General features: G+C 32.8%; 1 protein-coding gene across 2 annotated transcripts; it reads left to right on the forward strand.

The window, feature by feature from the left end:
• The first annotated feature begins 11,706 nt into the window (after nucleotides 1-11,706).
• Nucleotides 11,707-17,556, forward strand: LOC129313558 (DNA repair protein RAD51 homolog 2). 2 transcript variants are annotated; one of them, XM_054956784.1, is made up of 12 exons: nucleotides 11,707-11,889; nucleotides 12,172-12,285; nucleotides 12,366-12,518; nucleotides 13,450-13,553; nucleotides 13,655-13,718; nucleotides 13,837-13,892; nucleotides 15,084-15,164; nucleotides 15,520-15,576; nucleotides 15,661-15,752; nucleotides 15,827-15,949; nucleotides 16,330-16,473; nucleotides 16,689-17,556. In XM_054956784.1, exons 1-12 carry the CDS (start codon nucleotides 11,806-11,808, stop codon nucleotides 16,724-16,726), a joined length of 1,110 nt encoding a protein of 369 aa, XP_054812759.1. In that variant the 5' UTR covers nucleotides 11,707-11,805; the 3' UTR covers nucleotides 16,727-17,556. The 2 variants fall into 2 exon arrangements, with proteins under 2 accessions (XP_054812759.1, XP_054812760.1); XM_054956785.1 differs by having other exon boundaries at nucleotides 13,700-13,718.
• The last annotated feature ends 10,388 nt before the right edge of the window (nucleotides 17,557-27,944 follow it).

Genomic DNA, 27,944 nt, shown 5'->3' on the forward strand with positions numbered 1-27,944 from the left:
CTTTGCCGTGCTTTTATAAAAATGAAGAGGTCAATATTTGTGATATTTATGAGTTGGAGAGGGATATCATTTACACTGATTAGGAAGTTCACATTTTTTTTCTCCCTAAAGAACTTGTTTGGCTATGCTATGTTGATTATGTTCATGATGCTCATGGAATTGTTGCCTTTGTTATTGAACTGGTTTCAACAATCCCTCCTAGATGTGTACCCTTCTTTTAGAAAGATAGGCACTCTTTACCTTTGGTACAAGATTAGTCTTTTCTATTGTAATTTTTTCTTTCTCATTTCAAGTCTATCTTGCTTTTGTATTGTGAAAAAGATATTGTGAATTGGTTGTCCTATCTTCTAGCTGTCTATTAGTATTTTGAACACATTCTTGTTGATTTTTTAAGGTTGCATTCAAAACGAGCTAGACCAACCCGCTTATACTCATACAGGCTAGGCCATCCCATTTTCAAATGGGCAAAAATGGGCCACGTTCGAGCAGAAGCTAGCCTAACCCGTTTTGTGCAAAACAAGATGGGCTACAGGTAGCCCCTCGAGTTAGCCCATCTCGTCCATTGTACAACCTTAAGTAGGTTTAGCCATTTTAAGAATTTAACTTTTGTCTTTTGATTTTTTTCATTAAGTGTGTTGGTCCTTAAAAAAAATTAAGTGGGTGACAAATAGCTAGAGTCAGATTGAATTCTTTTTTAAAAGGCTAGCCTGTTTAACCCACAGGCTAACTCATTCAACTTGCATCTTTCACGGTTTGGGCTAGCTCATTTTCTTAACCCAGCCCGCTAATTAATTGGTTAAGCCTGTATGCCTAGCTCTAATTGCAAGGGGCAAACTCCTTCTATTGGATTTAACTTTCATTAGTAAGATTTGATAATATTTTGGGTTGATGAAAGTTAGTTTTAAGAAATTGTTATTCAACATTTTGATTTTAAAAATTAGAAAAAAATAATCATTTAGTTTATGTAATTTTAATCTAATTGTAATTCGGTTCTTGGACTTTAACTTATTATAGCTCAATCCTTATAATTTTAACTCAATTGTAACTTAGTCTCTAAACTTTATTTTTTGTAATTTAGTCTTTATAGTTTCAACCATTTAAATATTAATCTCTGTATTTTAAAAATAAAATTATAAAGATTAAAAATAACTTGAACTTTTAATGTTTATGATATTTAAAGATTAATTGGCCAAAAAAATATTTAAAAATTAAAAGATTAAAATTATAATATTTTGAACTCTTAATATTTATAATATTAGTAATAAAATTATTAGTAATAAAAATATTTATATTATTTTTTAAATTTGTTAGTAATATTTTAAATTATTAAACCCTTTTAATCTTTATAAATATTAAAATTTTAAAATATTCTTAATTTTATAATTTTATTTTTAAAATATAGGGATTAATATTTAAGTGGTTGAAATTATAGAGACTAAACTGCAAGAAATAAAGTTTAAAAATTGAGTGACAATAGAATTAAAACTTTAAAAATTGAGTTGTAATGAGTTAAAATTCAGGGACCAAGTTACAATTGAATTAAAAATATATGGATCAAATAATTAATTTTTTTTAAGAATTATATTAATTTTAAACTTATATTTTATCCATTTTTTAATATTATAAAACTAATATTTCCAGACAATGGTTTAAAAAGGTCAAGATACTTTACCAATTAAAACTATTTTTCGGATGTTAAGGTTGGATCGGGGTTGTTCGTGATGAGCCCATTTTACGAGGTCAAACAATTCTAGATAGGTCGGTGAATTGAGCAATGCATCTGGCTGGATGGTGGCTGGCCCTCACCATATATAAACAACACTAGCACCATAAACCTAAAATAACAATTTGTGAAACCCACGCACTCGCTTCGTCAGCAATTCGTCGCATAATTGGCTCGATTCGCTTCTTTTACGGCACATTCAATTGTACAATAATGTAAAAGGGCAAGAAAATAACGAAGCGGAACATTCTCTCTCTGGTCCAAGTGTCATGGCGGCTCCGTGAGATGGGATGAAGTAACGTGTCAAGTTCTGCAGCTTCGTCAGAATTGCCCAGGAAGCAGCTCCCTGATTCGGTGTTGCGTGCTCAATTAAAATGGCTCGTGCCCTGTTAATCCACGTTTCATCGTAGCCGTCGCTTCAAATGTCGGATGTTTCCCAGAATCGCAACACGAAAGCTGTAGTTGCTCCGAACACAACTATGTAAGCAGAAGAAGAAAAAAAGCAAGCACACAAATAGGAACACAATCGAAGCATTGACGATCCTCACAAAATAACTTCTTCTCATGAAAAAGGACAAGCCGATTGCGTTAATTATTACCAAGACAAATGAAAAGAAGTAACATAGCCCTCTAGTATCCCATGATAGCTGATACACAAGAAAAAATAATCGTACTATACAATTTTAAAAAAATCAATTAATTACAATAATTGTGCTTGAAGATTAAAAAATTAAATTAAAATATTTTTATATTTAATCAAAACAATACTACATTGACTGTTTATTGTGAGTGAAAATTATGAATTTAAGAAAGGCAACTTGAAAAAAGTTTAATAAATGTTTATTATGATATACAATTTTACTTATAAATAAAAATAAAACAACAAATGATTGTAGTTTCTTGCGGAGGGAGCATGGAAGATGTCATGGGCGCCATTGGATAGCTCTTACTTGATCTCTTTTCCGAGTGCTCTGTTTTTCAAGAAACGAAACAGAGGGCGGTGGGCTGGGTCCATTTCTTACCCCCCCTTTTTGGGGCACAGATCTCTTCATTTATCCCTGACTGAGAGAAGATTAATTGACGAGGCAATGAAAGGACTAACAAGACAAGCGACTCTGCAACTTTTCTTCTTTTCTTCAAGCATGCAATGCAATATATGTGCAAATTGATGCGCTTGGTTATTTTTTTTTTTCAATTCATGATATTCAATATTCACCGCATGGACCCCGAGTGACGAAGGTTTGATTTTTGTCGGTTATGTGGGGCCACCTTGTCGGTTTAAAATTGGATCAAGTGGGCCCAACATTTTAATGCTCCCTTATCCCCTGAGCCCTGGGCTATGTGGGGCCCGTGGGTAGTGGACCCCAGCATAGACTTCTCCCGTTTATTTTTTCGAGAAGCATAGCAATGTTGCCGTGATATGCAAACTTTTCTATAAACGAAAATTCATGTCATGCTTATACTTTCAAATCGTTAATATCTACATTTCTAATTAAAAAAATACCAAGAAAAAAATGGCAAGGAATTGAGATGAAGGAAAATAAACATGCCTCCACTAACATATTTGGTAAGCGAAGCAGGATGCTTGGTAAGTAAATATTTCTTTGATTGGTACAAAAATGGGTCGAAGAAAGGAATGAGAAAGTGAACTTTCTAAGTGTTCTTTTTCAAACGCTCATTTTCAATCAAACTTGACAATAATATTTGTTTACATTCTCAAAAATTTAAAATTGAAAATAATTTAAAAGTCATTGGATTGGCTAGTGTCATATTCTCCCTCATCATTTCACATAATTAATTAATTGAAACTTATAAGATCAATGCTCTAGTTTTGAGCTTAAGCTCAAGGTTAACATTGAGAATCTCTCCTTTGTACTGATCCAATGAGGAGGAACTTAGGAAATTTTTAATATACTACTTTGATCTTATTTATAAATTACTTCTAACATGTTTTACTAGTATCAAAAAAAATTTTAAAATTTATTAACTCTATCTTAACATTTAATAAATTTTTAACTTTACTTCTATTAAATATATATAATTTAATAATATATTTTTCTCCTCAATATTCAAGTAAGGATAAAAGAAAAAATTTGTTATAAAAATTTAATGATATAATTTATAAATAAAATTAATTTTTTTATTTTATAAATAAAATTAAAGAAAAATTTTCTGATGTTTTTTTTTTAAGCGCGCATACAAAAACAATAGACAATCTTTTGGGGCTAGGAAATTAGCCAGATTAGGCATAGCTCACCAACACCTTTTATGCTTTTTGCACCTATAATCAAGCTCCACTGAGATGGTTGCAGTCTCAAGACGTGGAACGACAATACGTAGGGAAAAAGAAAAAAGAAACGGAACGATGATGAATTGATGGGAGCTGTTTGATTATGGCGTACATAGTGGTTCATTGATTGATGAAAAACATCTACACCCATTAATGAAAACACAGAAGATAATGACAGTAAAGACAACCTCAAACCAAGTCACATCACATTCAGCGGAGAACTTCTGCGCATCCATTCAATGCTAAAAAAATGGTCGAGAGCGAAACCACTATCACAAAATTATTAGATAATTATATTTGTCATTACACATACAGCTTATGTCCATTGTATTAAATAGAACAGAATATGAGAGGGTTTAAACTGTCCTATCCTGTTTTGCCCCTTGTCATTTCAAAAAAAGAAAGAAAGGAATATCTCTGAGGGTTTCCCCACACGCACACAGATGTAAACTTATAAAAAGATATTACTTCCTTAATTTTAAATTATAAAATATTTTTAAATAAAATTTTATATATCAATAAATTTTATTAAATACACTTAATAATTTTATCTTTTTAAAATAAAAAATATAAATTTTTAAAAATATTTATAATTTAATATATTAGAAAAAGAAGAGACGGAAAAATAATTATAGAGAGAGAAAAATTAATATTAAAATTGATACATTTAATAAAATTTTAATATATTCAAAGTATCTTATATTTTGAGATGAAAAAATTATTTTAAAAATATTTTATAATTTAAAATGGAAGGAGTAATATTTAAAAACAATGACCCTATCCAATTGATAAAACGTGCATATAGTAATTAAAACTTGTCCATTTAAAAATTTCTAGAGCACAAGAGATAAAAACTAAATATTAAAAAACTAGTAAAAATACATGAAAGAGTTTATGAAAGAAATATGTGACAATGCTTTGTATTCATTTGAAAATTCCAAATGTTTATGCTCTATTTATAGGTCTCTAGTTATGAAGACTAATCTAAGTTTTTTTTACCTAAACGATACAACTATGAGTAGAAATTTCGCTACCTTAGAAATTTTAAAATTGTTATCACTCGAGCTTTTGGAGGATAAATTTAAGTTTTATCAGGTCCAGTGTCCAGATAGAAGTTTTTTTTTTTTTGGGAGCAATTTTTTTATCTATAAGATTTGAATGTTTGAACTTGCTTATGTTTAAAGAAAAAATAGGATGTAAAATCCACCCCAGGTCCAGCCGTCCTGCTTCGTCAGCTTTATTTTCCAGAGAGAGAGAGGGCAGCCTTTAAGTGTACTCCGGCGCCTATTGAGGCGGAGTTTAAAGAGTGAATTCTCTGTTACACATTGTGACAGTGGATTTGTGAGATTTTGAGAGTTGGTGTGATTGTACGATGTAGACGATAGGTAGGTTGTGGGAGAGAGTTATAGTGATGGTTTAAGGAGGTGATGGGGTCCTGAAGTTGATCTTGCTTGGAAAAAGGATGATCAAAAAAAGTTGAATGGCGGTGCATTTTAGGAAATTGATCACTTTGAAGAATGTCAACAAGCTTGTTATGGTCTAGATGATCAGAAAAGGTTGAAATCTGCCTTCAGAGGAGGAAATGGAGATTATTGATGCTGATAAATATGGTTTATCTTTGAATTCAGGCGTAGAGAGGATTATTTGAGAATTCTGTGAGGTCGACCTTGGTCAATTCAAGGATTCTTATTGAATATTTCAGCATTGGGAAGAGATGATGACTTTTAATGAGGTTAATTTTGACTATTCTCCTTTCTGGATACAATTTCATGATTTGCCACTTGAAGCTTTAAATGCAGAGAATGCAATCAGACTGGGTTCAGTGGCAGGTGAAGTTATTATGGTGGAGAACCCGAGGAGGTTGGGTTTGTTGAGTTGGAATTTTTTTAAAGCAAGTATACTTGTTGATTTAAGGAAACCATTAATTACTGAAGCTTGGTCGACTAGGCTAGGTAAGGATCTAACATGGATTATAGCAAAATATGAGCGATTGTAGAATTTTTGCTTTAGATGTGGTAGGATTGGACATGATCAGAGATCATGTATGAGAGATGTTGAAGAAGAGGAAGGAGTAGAAGTGACTTATGGAAGTTGGCTGAGTACTTAGGGATTGAGAGTGACAAAAGACGTTATTTCATTTTGTCAGGAGGGTTGGGATGAAGTTTTGAAATCAAATGTAGAAAGACAAATGGGGGGCAGGAATAATAAGAATTTACTTTGTAATGATAAGGAGCCTTTTGATCTTAATAAACTTGAAATCATACAGGTTAATCCGACAATTGTGGAAAAGGATCAAAGTTAGTTGAAAAACAGGTTTTGGAGAATAATACAGGAAAAATGATGTTCAAGGTAAATCTGGTACAGGAACTAGTATACCATTTGCAAGAGAGAGAGTTGATAATGATGAGAGGAAGAAGAGTGTGGAAGAAGAGATTATGAAGGAGAAGGGTATTGGTGAGGTTCGTGAGGATCTGTCTAAGGTAATTGTGGTTTTTCACGCAGTTTCGCCAGTATCAGCTCTTACAGCAGGGGTAAGGAAGATTGATTTGAAGAGAAGTAGAGAAATTGAGGAGCAGGATATGTCATCTAAGAAAAGGAGATTATTTTTTGAAGATTGTATTAAGGGTAAGATTGTGGTAAAGCAGGACGAGGATAGTAAGGTTGAAAAGAGGTGTGTTAGATTAATGAAAAGACAAATGAGAAAGAGAGGAAGGGCAAGATCTGATAGTAAGCAAATAAGAACTAGTCAGGTCAGTAAGTAGCAGACTTTAGATTTTGATTTTTCCAAGAATGAAGTCAGTAATGGTGGTGAGAAGATAGTTGATGGTATTGATGGTTGGGCAGAATCAACCACCAAGGCGCCATGACTGTGATATCTTGGCACTGCTAAGGATTTGGTGCCTCCTTGGTAGTTGGAAACCTAAAGGAGGCTTGCAGGAAATTTAAACCTCTTTTAGTGTTTTTGATGGAAACTAAAGTGCAACAAGATAGATTGGAAAGGGTTAGAAGTGGTTTTGATTTTCAAAAGGTGTGTTATGTGGATCTAAGGGGTATAAGAGGTGGTTTGGCAATGTGGCGGAAGGATGAACTAGAAGTTGATATTTTACAGGCTTCTCGCAACATCATACATGCTCGAACTAAACATTCTGGGGCTGATTTTCTAGAATATCTTGCTTTGATCAATGTGTCTCCAGAAGAAGCAGAAAGATTGTAGGTGGGGAGGAGATTGAGAGTTACAGCAGCAACTATTGAGTGGTCTTGGATGTGTGTGCGTGACTTCAATGATATTCCGAAGCAAGAGGAGAAATTGGGAGGTAATATTAGGGCTGTTAGGAAAATTTTAAATTTCCAAAGTATGCTTTCTGATTGTGATTTGATGGAATTGGAATTTAAGGGTTCGAAATTCACATGGCAGAATGGAAGGGAAGCTCACATTAAGGAAAGGATTGATAGGGCTCTAGGAAATGAGGAAATGAGATTAAAATTTCCAGGGGCTATGGTGTTTCATACACATCCAGTTGGGTCAAATCACCATTCACTTTTGCTTAATTTTTGTTATGTGGATAGTAGAACTCCTAGAAGGTTCAAGTTTGAGGAAGTATGATGTGAATATGAAGAGTTTTGGGATGTGGTGAGAAAATGATGGATTTGTGGTAGTAGTTGGGAAGAGAATAAAATTCTTGAATTGGTTAGTCAGTTGAGAAGGTGTAGGAAAGTTTTGATAGATTGGAGCAAGAATACTTTTCTTAATAATAGGAAAATTTTAGATGAATTGATGAAGAAGGTGGAGATATGCAAGGACTGTATCTTGACAGAATCTAAAGTTGCTGAATAAGAAAAATTGACAGCTGAAATGGAAGCAGTATGGGATACTGGAGAAAAGTATTGGAGGAAAAGGGCAAGGGTTAAATGGTTGAAGGCTGGAGGTTATCATTCAAAGTTTTTTTATCTTCTCATGATCAGAAGAAGGGCCTGAAATAAGATTGTGAGGCTAAAGAAAAGTGATGATGTATGGTTGGAGGATGAAGGAGATATTGCTACTAAGTTTGTAGAAAATTATAAAGAATTATTCTCAGGTTCAAGGCAAAGAGATATGAGTTTTGTGCTGGATTATGTGGAGAGGCGCATTACTAAATAAGATAATAGGGAGCTGCTGAGAAGTGTTAATAGAGAGAAAGTGAAAATAGCTTGTTTTCAACTTGGTGCCAGAAAGCTCTAGGACCAGATGGATTTTCAGGTTAGTTCTATCATTTTTCTTAAGAAACAGTTGGCAATGAAGTTTTTGAGATGGTTTAGAATTTTTTGGAGAAAGGGGAGGATTTGCATGTGATTAATAAGACAGATCTAGTAACGATTCCTAAAGTTGCTGAGCCTGAATTGGTAACACAGTGTAAATCCATTAGTTTGTGCAATTTTTGTTATAAGGTAATAGCAAAAGTGATGACTAATAGGATGAAAAGCATCATGCCTAAAATTATTTCACAAAATCAAATGTGCTTTTGTGAAAGGCAGATTGATTCAAGATAATATCTTAATAGCTCATGAGGGGTTTCGTTACTTGAAGAGAAAAAGGAAGAGTAGAATGTATGAATTTGCTTGACGATGGACATAAGCAAGGCATATGATAGGGTGGACTGGGATTTTTTGAAGGAGGTCTTGCTTAAGATGGGTTTTGAAGATATATGGGTGTTAAGAATTATGGAATGTGTTGCATCTGTGGAATATAGCATTAATCTGTCTGGAAAAAGAGTAGTTAACATTATTCCTGGTAGGGGTTTAGGGCAAGGGGATCCTCTTTCCCCTTACCTTTTCATTATTGTTGCTGAAGTGCTTTCCAAGATCATTAAGAGACATATACAAGGAAAAGATATAACTGGGATTAAGTTAACAACTCATTGTCTAATTTTATCTCATTGTTTTATGCTGACGATGCTTTATTTTTTCTGAAGGCTAATAAGAAAAGTTGTGAAATGTTGAGTAGAATTTTTGATGTATATGGTAGGGCCTCTGGTCAACTTGTTAATCTGGATAAATTTGGTATTTTTTCTCAGAAAATACACCTGATGATAAGAAGGTGAAGGTGTGTACTTGGCTTGGAATAAGAGAAACAAGGGATCCAGGCAAGTATTTAGGGCTGCCTAGTGTTTAGGGAAGGTCGAAACCTAAAGCATTGCCATTTATAAGGGAAAAGATGGCGGGGAAAATTCAAAACTGGAAGTAGAAGTTTTTAACTCAGGCAAGTAAAGAGGCGCTTATGAAAGCAATAGCTAATGCTGTTTCGATCCATCCTATGTCTTGTTTCAAATACCCAAAAAAGACTTGTGTTGAATTTGACAGGTTAATATCCAAGTTTTGGTGGAGTAAGGATAAGGAGCGTGATGATATTCATTGGATGGCTTGGAAGGATTTAATGAAACCTAAAGGTGCAGGAGGTTTATGATTTCGTGACTTTGTTGATTTTAATAATGCTCTGTTGGGAAAGACAGCTTGGAGGATACTACAGAATCCTAAAGCTATGTGGGTGCAAATTCAAAGGGATTGTATTTTCTCAAATCTAATTTTCTTGAAGCAGAGAAGGGTGGAAGAGCTTCTTGGGGATGGTCAAGTTTGTTGGATGGTAAAAAGGTAATCAAGTCTGATTTGATCTGGTATGTAAGGAATAGAGGGAGTGTGAAGTTATGGATTGACGTATGGGTGTCAGGGATTGATTTAGTTTTTTTGCTTCTGAATAGGAAAGAGAATCTGGCAAGTTGGTAGTTGATATCATATCTAATGGTGCTTGGAAATTATATAGTTTGGTTGACAAGCTACTAAAGAATGTAGTAGAAGCTATCAGAAAAATTCCTTTGCCTAGTGCCACGATTGATGATAAATTGAGATGGAGTAGAAGTAGAAATGGTAATTATGAAGTAAAGTCGGGATATGTGAAGATCAAGTTGAATAAGAAGGATAATGGACATACTCGGACTGGATGCTCATATAAAGTGGGTGATGATTTATGGAAGGAAATTTGGAAGCTTAAAGTGGTCCCAAAAGTGAAGCATTTTTTGTGTATAGCTGCTACTGGTGGTATTACTATAGAGGCAGCTATAGTTAAGAGAAAATGTATAGAACTCCTATCTATAGAATTTGTGAAACTGATAGTGAGTCGATTAAGCATTGTCTCTTAACTTGTGAATGGGCTCAAAGAGTTTGGTTCGGAAGTCTATTGGCTCTGTTGGCTAGGAGTGCTGGGAGTGACAGGTTTGAAAGATGGATATACGGTTTTGTTGGGAAGGAAAGCATTACGTGTGAATTTGAAAAGGCAATGATTGCTACTTTGCGCTGATGTATGTGGAAGGAAAGGTGTAGGCTGATTTTCTAGCAAGGAGAATTCAGGCCATCTAGGGTTGTTGTTGATGCATTAAAATTGGTTAATGATTTTTGGAAAGTGAACGGCTTTAACATCGAACTGCAGAAAAATGGTAGATCAAAAGAGGGTAAGATAAGAGCTGATAGAAGTGGGTTGGAATTTAGAATCAGTGTGGGTGGTTCTTATCAGATGGAGAGTGGAAGTACAGGAATTGGGGTGGTAGTGCGGGATATCGAAGGAAGAATGATTGATGGATTTGCAGGGAGGGTTCATTCTAGTTCTGCTCTAATGACTGAAGCTTTGGCTATGCGAAAGGCTTTAAGTATGGTGGATATTTGTTCAAGTAGGCTAGTACTGATTGAATCTGATTGTAAGTTTCTAGCTAGGAGCTCATTAGAGAAAAGGCTTGACTTATGTGATTGGAAGAGTCAGGTTGTGGTGGAGGATATTGCTGCTAAGCTATGTAGATTTGCTAATGTGCAGATTTCATTGATTCCCAGATCAATGAACAAAACTGCTGACTAGGCAGCCGTGAGGCCATTAAAGGGGATGTGTCCTTGGAATTGGGCGGCAACATCTCCGTTCCCTCTTGCCAATCTTTTTTTAGATGAAGCTCTTAATTGCAACAGCGATGCTTTTGGTTGTGAGATTAGAAGTGGTATTGGCTGGCCAATGTTACTTTTGCTCTGATTGTGTTTGTTAGTTTTTTTTTTTTTTTTGGTGTTAGGTTGTACTTTTTAGGTTTTCTTGAGTGTTTTTTTTCTTAATTTTGGCTATTGGTGTTTGTACTTATTTTTTTGGTGATCAATAAAAATGACTTTGTTTTGTCCAAAAAAAAAAAAAAAACTTGCTTGTGTTTGAGGAGTACTAACCACTAAGATTCGCATTTAGGATTTTTGTTCTGGCTAGATGATATTTAATTTCAAAAGTAAATTGGATAAAAACAATTATTTTATATAACGTAAAATCGTTAGAGACAGTAAGCAATTAACTTACAGTTAAATATTTAAAAATCACATCTAGATGCTATATAGGTGTAACATAATTTAATTATTATGGTCTGTCATTTTTTTAAAAAAATATTTTAAATTTCTCCACTTTACTTACATTTTATAATTTTTATTTTTTTTGATATTTTAAGTTTAAATATTTTTTTAATATTTTAAATTTCTAAATAAATAAAGTCTATGGACTTTAAAAGATCTAAAATATTTATAAATTTAAAATATTTAAAAATAAAAGCACTAAAATATTTTTTTAAAAAAAGAAAAAGAAGAAGTAACAAAAACACAAGTAGGGCTCCACAGTTATCTCTTCCACCCGTGACGTGGAATGCAGTTTTCTTCAGTGCACACTTTGTAGGGTGCGATTCGTGCCGAAGACAAGGAATACGCGAACTCTACGCTTGACGCGGGAAAGAGGTAAACATTAGAGGGACACATGGCGAACAAGCTCATCAATGAGATGGGATTGCCCAAATGGATCGCTAGTATCTTTGCTGCTCGTAACATCGTCACTGCCAAGGTTAATTTATTGTGCCATTTTGCGCTTTTAATTCGTATTCTGCTTCTTCTATTTCCCCTTACAATTTCTCATTATTGCCCGCCCAGAATAACTGATAACTCGTCGCCAACTGTTCAAATTTGCATAAAAAATCACTATTCATCGAATTCCGATTTCGATTTTCTTAGTCGTGTTCAGTATTCCGAATATAACTCACGCCCTTTAGTTGCCAATTCGTTTGCATCCTTCGTCTTTTACAGTTCATACCGGTCACCATTATACTTTGTATTGGTAAAATCACAGGATGCGTTATCTCTCACTGAATTAGAGTTGATGGAATTGCTGGACGTTGGGCTGGCTGAAGTAATATGTGCAGTAGCACACATTAGTGAAGCTGTTTGTCCACCATGTCACACTGTAATATGCGCGCTCCCTCCCTCCCTCCCCCTTTTTGGTTTAAGCATCTGAGCAGTGACCAGTTTCAGCTGTGTTCCCAGGCTTTGTATCTGATGGAGCATCGAGTAGAACACGAAAATTTGGCTGGTCATCTTCCCACTCGTTTGAAAGGACTAGACGAGGCCTTGTGTGGCGGTATACCATTTGGTGCTTTGACAGAGTTGGTTGGTCCAGCTGGAATTGGCAAAACGCAGGTCGTTGTTTTAATCTGTTATTGGGTATCTCTGCAAGGAATATCTTGGACATCTGCCTTATGAATGGTGGACTTGAAGTGCATGAAGGATTTAGATTTTTTTTCTTTTGTCATACTACACCTTGATATAGAAATTTGCAGTATAGTCAAGAATCAAGATTCCACTTATGCTTTCATAGGGGTAGTTCCATGGAAATTGGTAACAACTATTCTGAATCATTGTGTCCAGATGGACGAGTCTGATGAACATATAACCAATTTATGTTCAATTTAAACCAAGTGCCTCAGGTTAGTAAAGTGACTCTTCTACTGTACAAGATAATGAATACTATCATGGTAATTATGTTGCTTGAAAGGATCAACAAAGAAAGCTTACAAGCTGGGGACATAGGTATAGAGACGCTTTCCAACACAACGGTCAAGTTTTTAATCTGGCCTTAAAGTTGCTGGGTGGTTGAACAGCTAGTACTGAGTTGTTTCATACGCTAGATAGACTTGAGTTAAAGATAATTCTTCTGTTTTCATGATAATCGCTCCATGACAAAAGGCACAGTCAATGGGATAAAAGGTTTCTATCAACAGAAATATAAGAGGTTTATTCACATTGAGGAAATTTTCTTGGTGTTTAATCTGTGGAGAACTGAAACATTTGGTTCACTGTGGAAAAGAAAGGGTGGTGTATTTTTTTTAGTAATTATATATAGCAGTTAAGTCTTGGTCAGGACTAGTTAAGTCCTCTTGATTAGCATTATCTGTGAATTCTGAACACTATATACTGATGCTTGTTATGTGGAAATATATTTGCCGTGTCATTTGATCTTTTAGAGATAAGCACGTCAAATATATTCTTATACTTGCCTTCAACAATGCCATAGGTTTGTTAATACTTTTTCAGGAGCCATTGATCTGGAAGGACAAATTTTACATTGCAGTTTTGTTTGAAGCTCTCATTGCTAGCCTCTTTGCCGCCAACATGTGGAGGCTTAGATGGTCGAGTAATCTATATAGATGCTGAGTCAAAATTCAGTTCTAAAAGGTTATTGAAGCAGACACGAAACAATCATGTGATATAATTTCTTATTATGTACTCCAATAAGAAAATGCTATATATTTTGGTTATGAATTTATTTTTTGCAGACTGATAGAGATTGGAATTAAGAATTTTCCTGAAATATTTCACAGGAAAGGAATGGCACAGGAGGTATGTGGGTTCTTTTTTTTTTTCCCCTCAAAATATCTTTTCCTGGCTTTTCTGTCCCAGGTGAACTTGCTAGTCTCTTTAGAGACTTACAGATAGTTATCTTCTTAACACATTGCAGATGGCTGGCAGAATCCTAATTTTGCGCCCCACTTCACTTTCTGAATTCACTGAGAGGTGCGAATTTTGTACTTGGCATTGGAATGTATGGTAAGGAAGGGCAAGTGGATGGTAAATCTACTAGGTAATACCAAGAGGTTGAAAGATGAGAACTTGATGCCTGGCTGTGTACAAAAAACTGAACCTCTGCAGTTTTAACTTTTAAGAGAATGTGAAGGGATGGATTTCAAATTATTAATCCAGTAGGATGGGATAAAAATGCAAAAGATTCTGAAGTTAATGGTAAGGGAATGGATTGTGAAATCTATAAGGTAATATCAATATGTTGAAATATGGGATCTTTCTGGTGTTTGCAATGTATAAAGATACCTAGACCTCTGCAATCTTAAGAGAATGTCAAGGGAAAAAAAAATTCCAAAATGTTTATTTATATTCACCAATAAAATTTCAAATTATTAATTCAGCAGCATGGATGAAAAATGCAAAAGACTAAGTTTTGCTTTTAGCCTGGATAAATAAATAAATAAATTGTCTGCAGAGTTCGATGGTTGTAATTGATTAAATATCTCTGCTTGTTACTTATACTAAGCTTTTATCAAGGTATGGTATATATCTCGTTACAGGTGGTCATTCCATACCATTCTTTTCTTTCTGTTTTTTGTCCTTTTTATCAATTGAAACAAATTTAGCAGGATGGGTTAAGAATGCAAAAGACTAAGTTTTGCTTTTACCCTGGATAAATAAATAACTAGATTATCTGTAGAGTTCAATGTCTGCAATTGATTAAATATCTCTGCTTGTTACTTATAATTAAGCTTCTATTAAGGTATGGTATATATCTCGTTGCAGGTGGTCATTCCGTATCATTCTTTTCTTTCTTTTTTTTTCCTTTTCAGCAATTGAAACAAATTACTGATATGTAGTACGTACTAAGAGGCAGTAAGGGTTCTGGACAACCTTGTAGGTCAAACAACTTGTTATTTGGCAGGGAATGGAAAGTAAATGATAGTGTGTGGTTATAGTATTAGTATAATCAGAGGTCGAGAGTCAATGTCATGCTCACCATAGTTGAGTCTTTCAATAGTATGATTTCATTGGTCTCCTCTTTTTCTTCTTAATCAACTTTCCCTAATTTCTTGATGATAAGTACTGTGTCAAGGTTGTCTTTGATTAGATCAAAAGATCCGATCATAATACTAAGATTACTGAAACTGTTCAATGTACGATGTGCTGCATTCATTTTAACAGTCTGCATCAGATCAAGCTATCACTCCTCCAGCAACAGGTGAAGTTGCTCATCATTGATAGCATGGCTGCTCTTGCTCTAGGGTAAGTCTAGCTTCGTGATGATTGTGAATTATATAATGAAAATGTTGATCTCTTCAAAAGCTCCTCAAATTTATGATCAATTTGGTCTGATCCTCTTCCCGGACATCTCATGTCTAGAAATTATATATCAACATTTTTGTTCTCTTTTTCATGGAAATATATTTGAGCTTCTTATCAGCATAATATTTTATTTCTGATGAGGGACCTTTATTGCCTTTTCTGGTCCAAACTTGGCCTACAAACTAATGTTTATATTTTGAATTGATCTTGATCAGAAGCATAAAACCATTATATGAAGGGTTCAAAACGCAGTGTTGTTTGTTCTGAAGTGAAATTGGTCAATTTTTCTGCACAGAGATGAGGGTGGAGCTTCTAGACAACAAAAACTGGGTTGGCATGTTTCATTTATCAAGTAAGATACTGTTACTCTTCTGGTATATTTAGAAGAGGGAAAATGTTTCTTCCCGTGGGTGGTACTGATCTGGAACCTTCCTAGGTCACTCGCTGAATTTTCGCGAATTCCAGTTGTTGTGACAAATCAAGTAAGATCTCAAATTGGTGATGAAGCTTGCCTCTATCCCTTCCAAGGTACGAAGGCAAACTTAGATTCTCAGCACTTCCAATTATTTACCAATGCTATATGCATCATTTTATGTTTGAAGTTGCAAAGAATGATGCTGGAAAGAAAGACAACTCTCCTAGATATGATTCTCACCTTGTTGCTGCTCTGGGAATTAGCTGGGCTCATGCTGTGACCATCCGCCTTGTACTTGAGGCTAAATCAGGTCCGTTTATGTGAACCTAGGTTACTACTATAAGGAAAATCCTGCTCCTCATGTAAGATGTGATCGCGCAGATTCTTCAGAGGCATAATTGCTGTTCTAAAATTCTCCATGGACTCTTGTATATTATCTTTTACTTAACTAGTTGTAACGAGAAATTAATACTTTGGTGTTAATTGTTATTCTATTTTGTAAGACAGGAATCATTATGGATGACTTTTTTTTCACTGTTGATTTAAATTCTGATAATCTGTGCTTAAAAGTTGTGGAAATGATATTTGAAAATATTTTTTTCCGTTGTTTGAAAAACCAACTATTGTTTATATTATATGATTACTCTTCTGTTGTAAATATTTGACTTTCAGTGGTTTGTTTTCTCGCAGGTGAAAGGTTTATTAAGCTGGCAAAATCTCCCATATCCCCCCCTCTGGCTTTCCGGTTTAACATAACTTCATCAGGGATAGTCCTTCTGGACGATATTGGGATGGAGCTGAAAGGGTCTGATATAAATACAATCCACTTCCAAGGTTTGTTATTGAGCTTTCGTTGCTAATAAATCTAAGAAACCTGCTCGGGGCATTAAAACTGGTGCAGATGTAGTGGCCGGCTTCCATTACTTGTTTAGTTTTTATTTTCTTTTCCTCCCCTTCATTCTGTAGGAAAAGTTCCTGCGCAGATGAAAATTTGATATGGGTGAAATGTTTGTGCCATCTTTTTTAATTTATCTTCGGAAAATATGCAGGCCAAAACACTTTCTTCAGATTTGAAGGGGAAAAGTAGCTCTAATTAGTTGATTGTCTGCTTTTGTTGAAAGCATGGGACGGCGCGGCAATATAATACCATATTCGTAACTTGAAAAGAAAAGGCTGTCTACAGTTTAGCAATCCATTATCTTTCAGATGATATAAGGTTGTCTAAGTTAATTTTTAGATGCTTCTATATTGCTAGGGTTGTGTAGGCATCTTGTATTTTTTCATTCTTGAGCTGGAGATTTCCTATATATTTTTTCCTTGCATCGTAGTGTTTTTTTTTTTTTTTTAATGGCAGAATCTTGCATTATATTATGGTTTATAATATTAAGCTACTTATGCCAATGCACTGATACATGGGACTTTCAAAATATCATTTGATCTTTAGATGACGGAAGATTTATTGTGGGTAATGGATGATTTATCGTGGATTCCTTTTTCAGTTCGATTACTGTAATATTGCGGTTAAGTACGTGAATTTTAAATATAAATATAAATTCATCAATTCAATTATTTAAACGCCACGGTAAAAGATGATAAGTGGGTATATTCTTATATATAACCAAGCGTCGTGGGACGCGTGGATTAATGTGAAGCATGCGCGGCCTTGCAGGGATGAGTAGGGTTTAACTGTATTGAAGGGCGGGCCCATGCCAACAACGAATCTTTCTCTGCTGAAGAATTATGTTTTAATATTATGGATTATTATTCATCGGGGCCATAAACGCTGTCCATTATTTTTTTTAATGGCCCAGCTTAATCTCCTCATCTTGTACTGTTTCTGTTTCACGTGTGTATTCCTTGATTGATTAATGCATTCCTCCTTTCTACTCCAAAACATAGATGGGGCAGGCCTCTGCAGATCCTTGGGCTTGTCATTTGAATTCTGCTAAATCAATTATTCGTTTTTTAAATCAAAATGTTTGAGGTTTGTTATGCTGGATCTAAGGTTTTGTTTGTTTACATTGTAATGATGTATGATGACTACAGTTAACTTGAAAGTGTGGCTAATCAAAGGTCTGTATCAACCTCGTATCCTCTCTGATTTTCAATAACCAGAAAATTCTCATGGTCCAAACAAAAAAAAAAAGCTAGAGAATTCCCTTGTATAACCATGACCCGACTTACTTTGAGACTATTTAGTCTGGCATTGTCATCGAGAACTAGTCATTTGACATTATTGTTTTTATTTGAGAGAACTGAGGAAATAAAGGTTTTTAATCATTTATTAAACTTGGTACCTTGCTCTAACCAGAAGAAAAAGGCATAAGCTATACCGGCTTCCGGTATTGGTTTTTAAGTCAAGACAAAAATCCAACGATTCCACTTGATTTAAGGTTTCTTCTCTTTCTTTAGCCATATAATATTGAATCGTGATTTCTTTTGGACCAACTGAACCTATCTCTGGCCCTGCCGTCATGCCCTGTGTGTCTGTGTGTGTGTCTCTCTCTCTCTCTCTGTTTTGTCGGTATAGCTGCTTTGGTTATTTGAAACGTGAATCATCTGCCACGCCAAACAGGCTGACTTCGGACAGAAATTAGAAAACAGCCAAATGACTTGTGCACCTTGTCTATTACTATGTTATTGAAGCTTGTTTAACTTTTGAGCATTGGGGTAACCAGCGTTAGTTGCTGTACACAAATAATGAGTAGTTCCTGTACTGATGGCTGTTCCACTTTAATTTTGTTTATTTCTAAACTTGGCATCTTAATCTCCTCGAAATATACAGTTGAGAGGCCAGACATTATCATTTTAATATTATTATGCTTCCAAGTTGCAGAATTTTAAAATTCGTCAGGCATTATCATTTCAATTTTGTTTTGTTTAGCTGATGATGTTGTTTCTTTAACTGCTTCTGATGGGTTTACTTGATCTGCCTCTCGTCCTTGCTATTTGTCTTTCCTATTTTTAACCTTCTTGGTGCCTCTGTTTATATACATAATGACACGAAATGTTAAAAGTTAAGGAAAAAGATGATTTTATGAATGAAAAATAATATTAATACTTGTAGAATAAAAAGTAATAGATAAATAATAGTATATTAACGTGCATAAAAAAAAAAAGGACATAAATACTAACAAATACGTGACTTGGTAGTAAACTGTGTCATTTTAATTAGTGGTGTCGGACTTAAACTTTGGATATTATATTAACTATCCAAAGTCATAGATACAAGTGTGGTTCTGCCCGACATAAACTAATTAGTCCAGCCAAATACAGCTTTCAGACGGTGAATGATTTAATGCTAAACAAGAAAAATAAGCTATAGATCTAACCGTTTCTACCTATTTAGACCAAATAATATATTAACCTAAAGTATGACTTCCTATTTACACCAAAAAGGCAAATACTACAGGGATCTAAATTAATTGGTAAGAACCAAGGTTAGATGATTGCATCTTTTCTTTTTGCCATCTTGATAGTTGTATCAAAACAAGATAACAACCTCAGCTTTCCGGCGTGATTCATGTGAACCTGAGCTTTATATGAGAATACGAGATGGCTCCAAATGAGAATAAATTTTATGAGGAAACTTTCTTTGTGCAATTTTGTTTCATTTACAAAATTCAACAGTTCACATACTGTGGCCGACATTATTTAGTGTGTGTTTAGATTTCAATTAAAAAAATTAATTATGAAAAAAGTTAATTATTAAAATGTGATTATGTTTGAATAAATTTTTAGAAATTGGTTATAATAAAGTTGATGATATTTGGATAATTTTTTTAAAATTAATTTTAAGTGGATAATTCTATTATTTCAAGTGACAAGCTAATAATGTTCAAAATTAATTTTCAAAAGTGAAACAAATTTTAACGTATTTTAAATAGAGTTTTGAAAATCAAATAAAATTTAAAAAAATTGAAGTATTTAAATAATTTTTTTTAAAATTATAATTTTAAACTTAAAGTTGATTTTAGCAAGACCATTACAAATGAGACCGTGACGTACCAGATGATGCTACTGCCCCCTTCTCTCTCTCTGTTTTTTTTTTTTTTTTCTTTGGGCCAGTTTCATCAGCGACGTACCCCCTCCCTTTTTTTTATTTTCATTTCGGGAAAGTTCATATTCTGATTTTAGTTATAAAAAGTGGTCTTATTTCTAAACTTCTCTCCCTTGTGTCGTATTTTTATGTTTTCCGGTCACGCGTCACGGTATAAATTCCATAGCGTGGTTAGGGGCAAAGAGTAATTTTCGTGTGGGTACCCTTTCATATTTTTTATGCGACACGTTTGTATTATTTAATATTTAAAATTTGAATTTTAAAAAATTTGAGGGATATTAATTGCAAATAAGGGTAAAATTTAAAATTAAAATTTTTTAAACAATTTGAAAAATATAACCATATTATTTAATAAACACAGTTAATTAAATTTGCTTTATAAGAAAAATTCAACCAATATTTCCTCAAATGGCTAAAAAACGTTGACCCGTTTTTATAATTTTTACCGTGTCACTGTCACGTCCTGGAACAAACATTTCAGGAAATGGTTGTGGCCTCCCAGGGCATACGTAGTGTGCACATACTCCCTCCGTTCCTTATGTGTAAAATATTTTCAATACTTTTCTTTTCTCTGAATATAAGAGTTTACCAACATATTTTTAATAAATAAATTATTATATTTTTATTATGTTAAAAAGATAAATATTTTTATTAATTTATTTTTTAAAAATTATTTTTGTTTATAATAACTAAAGTTAAGGTTGAAACATTACCATGTTGTTAAGTAAATAATTAATTTTTATTAATTTATTTAATTTGTTAAAAATATTTTATATATAAAAACGGAGGGAATATATAAACACGCCATTTTTTAAAACCCCAGCTATCATAAAACATAAAAGTTGGAGGAGGATAAATTATAAAAAAATCGTGATATTTTTATCATATGATTATTGCTACTTTAACTGTTTAACATCATTTGGAAAACAAAAGTAATCCTATAAAAATGACCAAGAAAGTAGTCCTATAAAATAATGAGCAAGGGAAGAAAACAATGAGTGGAGAAGAAGCACCCACGTTTCCGCAGGGCCTAAACCTCGTACATCTTGCCGACAACGTCCCCATCCAAAAGCAATACCGAGCCTCTTCGCTTTCTTTCTTTTTTTTCTATATTATCTTTGTTACTACAAATATTTAATCTTAATTAATATTCAGACCCTACCACGTTGGACACTTCCATTTTGCAATGTCACGTCTTGTCTGGTTGCATTAAAATATCCATCAAATTGTCACGTCTCAACGCCATTAATGTAATAAATTATAACAGTACAGTGCCTGTTTAAATTTTAGAGATAATATCAATAAAATGATTAAAATCCTGAAAGGTAATTAATGATTAAATCCTTAATAATTTTTTAAAAATAAATTATAGATATTAATTCAAGTTGTTACAAACACAAATTCTAATTATAAATTTTACAGTCCCTAAATTTACATTTATTTTTATATTTGTAATTTATTTATTTATTTAAGAAATTTTATTGAAGATATGATTGTCATCAACTCCTTCTTTTCATAATTGACTTTCATTCGTCCTGAATTTTAGTCAGTTAGTTGATAAACATAAAGTGGTTTGGTTGTTGGAATGGATGGCAATAAAATATGTTAAAAAAATAAAAATAAAAATAAATTAAATTATTCTCTCACTATAATAAATTTAATAAAAACACAATATCACATACCATAAATATTAGAATTGCTCTGTCTCAAGAATTAAATTATAATTCCTCTCATAAATAAGGTTGATCCTGCGCTATGCCAAGGAAGGAAGCAACGGGGAAAGATGGCAGGGCCATAACAACTCTTACTGTTCATAGAATTACAATCATATTTTGCATGAGGTCTGAATTTAGGGAAACTTGGGGATAAGGACCCAATTAAAAACTCAATTCGAAAATAATCTGGACTTTTATAACAGAATACCACGAAGGAAAACATGTAAATTCAAAATATAAAAGATAAAGTGCAGTTTTTTTTTGGGTGTAGTAAAACACGATCTAATAAAAATTCAGCATTTATTTTTCAAAAAAAATCTGTATTTACTTTATATGTTTTGCATTTTAGCTTTCCTATTTTGCACTTTTTCTTCCTTTTTTTTTTTGAAAAACTATAGTTTCCTTTTCCTAAATATTTTTGTTATCAAATCCCTAATCCCAAATTTTCCTAAATATAATCACTCTTTTTATTGTTTACAGTTAATACAACTTACTATAATTATATGACTGATGATATTCAATAATATTTTTAAGTATATAATTCAACTCTCTTGTTTTATGAAAGTATCTTCTTCAATTTTTATTTTTAATGTACCAATCCTTTCGGCCAAAACATGGTACTAATCCTTAATTTCATTATGAAATTTAATTATTTATGTGTTTTATTGCGATACTAAAACTAAAACTACAACACAATAAATTTGTAGTTATTTATTTGTATCAATCCAATTTACATGAAATTGACACCGTTACTTCAACAACAATAATAACAAATTTTATTCTATTAAGTATGATTGATTATATTGAGTGTGAGAGGGTGTTTTATAAAAAATAATTATACATCATTTTACATGTATGATATATAAATATTACCAACAAGCATGTAGCTCAATTAAAAGAAGGTTGTGCTAGTTTAATCGGCTATGTCAAATTGCCCTTGAATAATAGGTAACTGCAATAATAAAAAATGACATATTTAAATAAAATATTCAAATTATATATATATATATATATATTAGTAAGTATAGAAGTGCAAGGTCCCAATGGACACCAAGGTTAGCGTCGTTTAGGGTCTGTTTGGTTGAAAGATTTTGGAAGGAAGGGGAAGAAAGCTAAAATTCTAACATCTCAAATTTTAATCCTTGAATTACTAAAGAATTAATCAAATTTAATTATGATAATTGAGTAATTTGGTGTGGTGTGTAGCCGAAAAAGTCTAATGATTGTATTTAGTTGTGTTTTCAACATTAATTATGGGTTCGAAATGAGATTAGGCCACTCGGGCATCGAAAAGAGGAGAAAACACAAAGGAAGTATCTATGTGCCACATACCACAGCATGTGGCACATTTGTCATAGTGCACATATGATAATTGAAGAGAGAGGGCCACTTTATGCCATGTGTCATGGCGCATGATGCGTGCGCCACAGCACACATCCTTTTTCTGCAGAATTTAGTCGTGAACAGATAGAAAACAAAGAAAATAGAGAACAAGCAAGAAACTCTGCTAAGGTTTGCCACGTTAGTGGTTTAGAAGTATTTTAGTGCTATAAAACACCTAAAATAAGTTTCCTAAGCCCTATCTCCCTCTCTTTTCCATTTTTCTTGAAGTTAGTGGTTAGAGTTTGGTAATGGAAGATGATTTTCGATCTATATAGGTTATAGTTCCGAACTCATGGACTCAAATAAAGTTAATAAAAATTGTTTAGAGTATTTAAACCTAAAGATGATGAGTTTTAACATCTTTAGTTGGTGAGCCTCATTAATACCTACAAATGAGCTTTTAATTGAGATTAAGAAGGTTTTTGGGACATTAATGATAGTAAAAATGATTAATGATGTTATTGGAAACAAAAAGAGTTATTAAACTCAATGGGTAAGTTTAAAGGTGAGAAATAAGGGTGTTGAGTGTTGTAGAAGTGAAAGTATGAAGGTTAAAATTGTGTTCTTGACAATGTTGACGACTTCAGAATTAATTAATTGTAGATTGAGCATTTGGGCACCATTTTTAACTTGAAAAATCAAGGTTGAAAGTTAATTATTGAGGGGTAAACTTTTAACCTTTCAAAGGTTTAAGACAACCAAGGAAACTTTATCTTAAGTAGTTATTTATTAGTTGCATTATAATGTAAACGGTGTGTATTGGCATGTACAATTGTAATTTATGAATATGTACACATGTTATGAAAATGAGATAGTATATTTGCTTAATGTGAATTAAAGATGTGAAAGTGAATTTGAAAAGAATTTGAAATTATAATGTGATATTGGAATGAGTGATCGATGATTGTATGATAGATTGAAATTTTGGTTAAGTATAATGGGTTAAAGATAATTATTTTGAGATTGAAAAATAGTCATTGTACATGGTAAAAGTGATAATGAAATTGATGCTCAATTTAGTAGCATATTATCATGAGTTCAATGTGTTAATAATGAAGAAATAAAATTGTGAAATAAGTGAGTATCATACATGGCATGATCAGTAAGTGGGAGTTTGCTTAGGGAGATGAGTAATTACAAATTCATATGGTATTTTCAGCTACCCTCCGATGCACAAGGGTATAACCTTATCTCATAATTTGTCGAGAGACTATCCAATAATTTTTTGAGAGACTAGAATCGAGCTACCTCTACTAATTTATCGAGGAGGTTAACCTAGGGCATACGATACCTCAAAGATTCAAAAGTAGGAAAAACCATAATCTGATAGTGAATCTTGTGATTTTTAGCTGGATCATACCTCATAATTGATAAGCTTGGGTAGTCTAATTATACAAATGGAGCCATATTTGATGTTATAGCCTAAGATTTCAATTGGAGGAAATAAGGAGGTTATAAGCATGGTTCGATCATGCATATGTGTTTATGAGGCGTGTCACATGATTGAGTTTGAGGCAAGTCATGTTTAATATATTGGGTTATTGTCACATGTTTGTGTGCCTTATGGCAATGTACCTATGATTGATATGAAGATAAGTTAATTAAAAAAAGGTAATTTATGATTCATATGTTAGTGCGTGTTTTGAGAAAATCAATTTCAAACTCATGTGTCTATTCAATTGATGTACAACTGCATAACATAGACTCATCTTGGTTATTGAGTGGGTAGACTCATCTCTCTTCTTTAACATTTTACAAGCTCTAACTCTAGTGTGAAGAGGGAAAAAACTTCAGAGGCTTAAGAATTTGGGTATTTCTAGTGTAATGCCTCTAGAATTTATTTAATTTCTATAATAAACTTAATATTGCAAATCAGGGTGCATTTTGTTTACAATTGCACTATATAGTTATTTATGATGTCTAGTTTGTATTTTAGGCCTTGAGATGTTGTTTATGATAAATTATAAAAGTTGTTTGGGCTAAAATACTAATGTAAGTATATGAATATTCATCTAATTACAATAGTAAATATTGTTTTGAATGCAATGTAAAAACCTCCCCTTTTTATTTTTGATATTAAAGGGGTTGATGAGTAAAATTTTGATATAATGGTGTATTTGTGTATGTGGTGTGTTGTACGAGTAATCCTAAGTCTAATGCATACGGGTTGAGTATTAGGAATGACTTTTGACACTAGTTTAGGGTTTTAGACACCCTTTTGTTGTGAAATTTGAGAAAATTTGTGAAAATGTGTTTAGGTGTCTAATTTCTTAACGTGACTTGTTTTTGAAGTGAAACCCGTACGGCTGTACCATTAGCTATTTTATGATAAGAGCTTTTCGTAAACATTTAAATCATCTCATTCAAATGTTAAATGAAGAAATGGGGCATATCAAAAGTTATTAAGATTTTGCTATCAAATGACAACAAAATTTGCTCTCTTATGTCATGCTGCAATGTGTGGCACAAAGAGTGACAAATTGCGGCACATGGTGTACGAATCACAGCATATTGCTTTGTTTTCAACCCCTTGATATTTTTCTAATGTTTTCAGCTCTTTTTACTTCTCTAAGGTATCTCATGCTTTCATAACACCATTTGACTTTGATTATAAGTTAATAAATGATTTCTAAGGTATTTTAAATTATAAAAATTTAGAATCTTATTTTTTTTAAAATTACAAACTTGATAATCTCTAAAGGGGTTAATTCCTTAATTATCTTGAATTATAATTTTAATTGTGTTTAGAAAGATAGGATTTTACAAAAATAACCCCTCCCTCCAAATTGGAATTTTTTTAGCAGAGCTAATTGTTTTGACTATTTTTCCATTATCTATTTTTAAATATTTTAAGTATACACATAGCTAAATAAAAAAACTCTCCTTCATATCAAGTTGTTCTTCACTCCCAGACCTCGATTGATCTCATTGAATTTTTTTTTAAAAATTACAATTCATCATATTTTATTCTATATTTAAGGGAGTTATTTGTTTTTTATAAAAAAATATTATCATTATAATTATTAGTTTAATTTTGTATTCACATATTGATAATATGATAGGGTGAGAGTGAATTTTTTAAAAATTATATAATTTAAATTGAGGTGCAAAATTATTTTCTACAAAAAACAATTAAAAAAATTAAATTAATATATAAAAATATAATAACAAATTAATTATTACTTTCCTTCTTCTTCCCTTTTAAATCAAGCAAGGATTATTAAAAACCTTTTCTCTCCCTCGAACGAAATTAAATAAAATAATATTAAAACTCTCGCATCTCCTGTTCTCTCCTCGTATCAAACGCGCAATTATGCTCATGAGATTAGAGTGGACCCCACCCTTACAAGAGGGGCTGCGTGGCATGCTGTGCTGTACTCCTATCAATTATCGGTAATTATAATTAATCAATATAAATATAATTTTTTCGACAAATTATACTCAATCCCGCTCAAATTATTACTTTAAGACACAATGTCACGTATTGATATATTTTATTAAATATATTTAATAATTTTATTTTTTTAAAATAAAATACAAGCTTTTAAAAATATTTTTATTTAATTTATTAAAAAACAAATGAACAGAAATTAAATAAAAAATAATCAATAATATTGAAAAATATCTTATAATTTGAGATATTTTGATATGTCAAATATTTTTAAAAATATCGTATAATTTAGGTTAGAGAAGTTAATATTTATATTATAAATCCTAAATAACTCATTATAATTTAGGATAGAGAAGTCAATGTTTATATTATAAATCCTAAATAACTCATTTCTTAAACTTCATGAAATGCACAAGGTTATATATCTCATATTAATTAGTAGGAAAAGGGGTGAACGAGTAACCTGGCAACACATTTAGTAAGACTCAAATTTTCAAAGGATTGGGTGCAACGTAATAAATGCATCGTCTGACTAAGAGGTGTGTAAGATCCAACTTCCTTTTTGGGCGAAACAAAGTGTCAATTCATTTCGTTTGCTTGTAAATGCAGACTCCCACTCCAGAAGACACGGAACCGTCCGATGAAACACCGTTGACCAGCGATGGTGAGAGCAATCCGCAGTGTGCGTGGAAAATAGGAAGAAACGTGTTCTTCTCTCATTGGCTGATTGACAGACGTCAAAGGACAATCATCTCGTTCAATTTTTAGTATCTACTCTATCAATTTTTGAATTGTATATCATCACAACCGTGTCACGTTATTTAAAGTAAAATCTACATTTATTATCTTTACATATTGATGAATATATTTTGATATTTATTTAGATAAAGAAATTTATTTTTTAACACTTGTTTATATATAATTAATAATTTTTTAATATTTTATTAGTATTTTCACTGACTTCAATTTTCATGATGTAATAAAAAACATAATCACGGTACTAGTAGAACCTAAAGAAATGCATTCAAGATTAAACATCGGACATGATTGCTGGACCGAAACTTTTAGAAGTGGATCAACTTGGACGAGTAGACTACCGGCTATAGCCCGTTAAGAGGGGGAGTTGGAAAAGTAGCGAGGATATGGGATGTCGGGTCGGGAAGACTGGTTTACCCAAATTGGGAAATCAAAGTTGAACCCCGAGGTTTTAAGGTTGGAGGATTGCTCTTTGCAGCAGTCACGCACGACAAAGTCTCATCGTCCTCGCTACTCTATTTTTATCGCCAAGTTGCTTTCGTTTGTTTTCACCGCCACGCGTAGGTTCTTCGTTTGGGTCCTCTTGGCCTTATGCACCCGCGAGCCCAGAAGTCATGAATAAGACATATGGACCCACACGTAGTAATAATAGTAATAATAATAAAAAAAAAAGATCTGAGCTTATTCTCAAATATATTATCAAGACTCGTATTATTCTCACACCAAAACGGCTCAATGTTCGAACCATCAAGAATTTGAGACCAATTAATCTCTGCAATGAATCATGTAAGATCATTTCAAAGATTTTGTGTAACAGATTCGAGGAAGTCTACAACAAGTCATTTCACCTCGTCGTCAGAATACTTTTCTTCTTGCGAGACTCGTTTCTGATAATATTTTACTAGCAGTTGATCTGATAAACCAAATTAATATCTCGAAATCTAGGAGGAAAAACTAGCAGCACTTAAGATTAATTTTTCTAAAGCTTTTAATAGAATTC

This window comes from Prosopis cineraria, unplaced genomic scaffold, assembly GCF_029017545.1.
Source record: "Prosopis cineraria cultivar Desert tree isolate PC_DT_omini unplaced genomic scaffold, ASM2901754v1 PC6, whole genome shotgun sequence".
NCBI lineage: Eukaryota > Viridiplantae > Streptophyta > Magnoliopsida > Fabales > Fabaceae > Prosopis > Prosopis cineraria.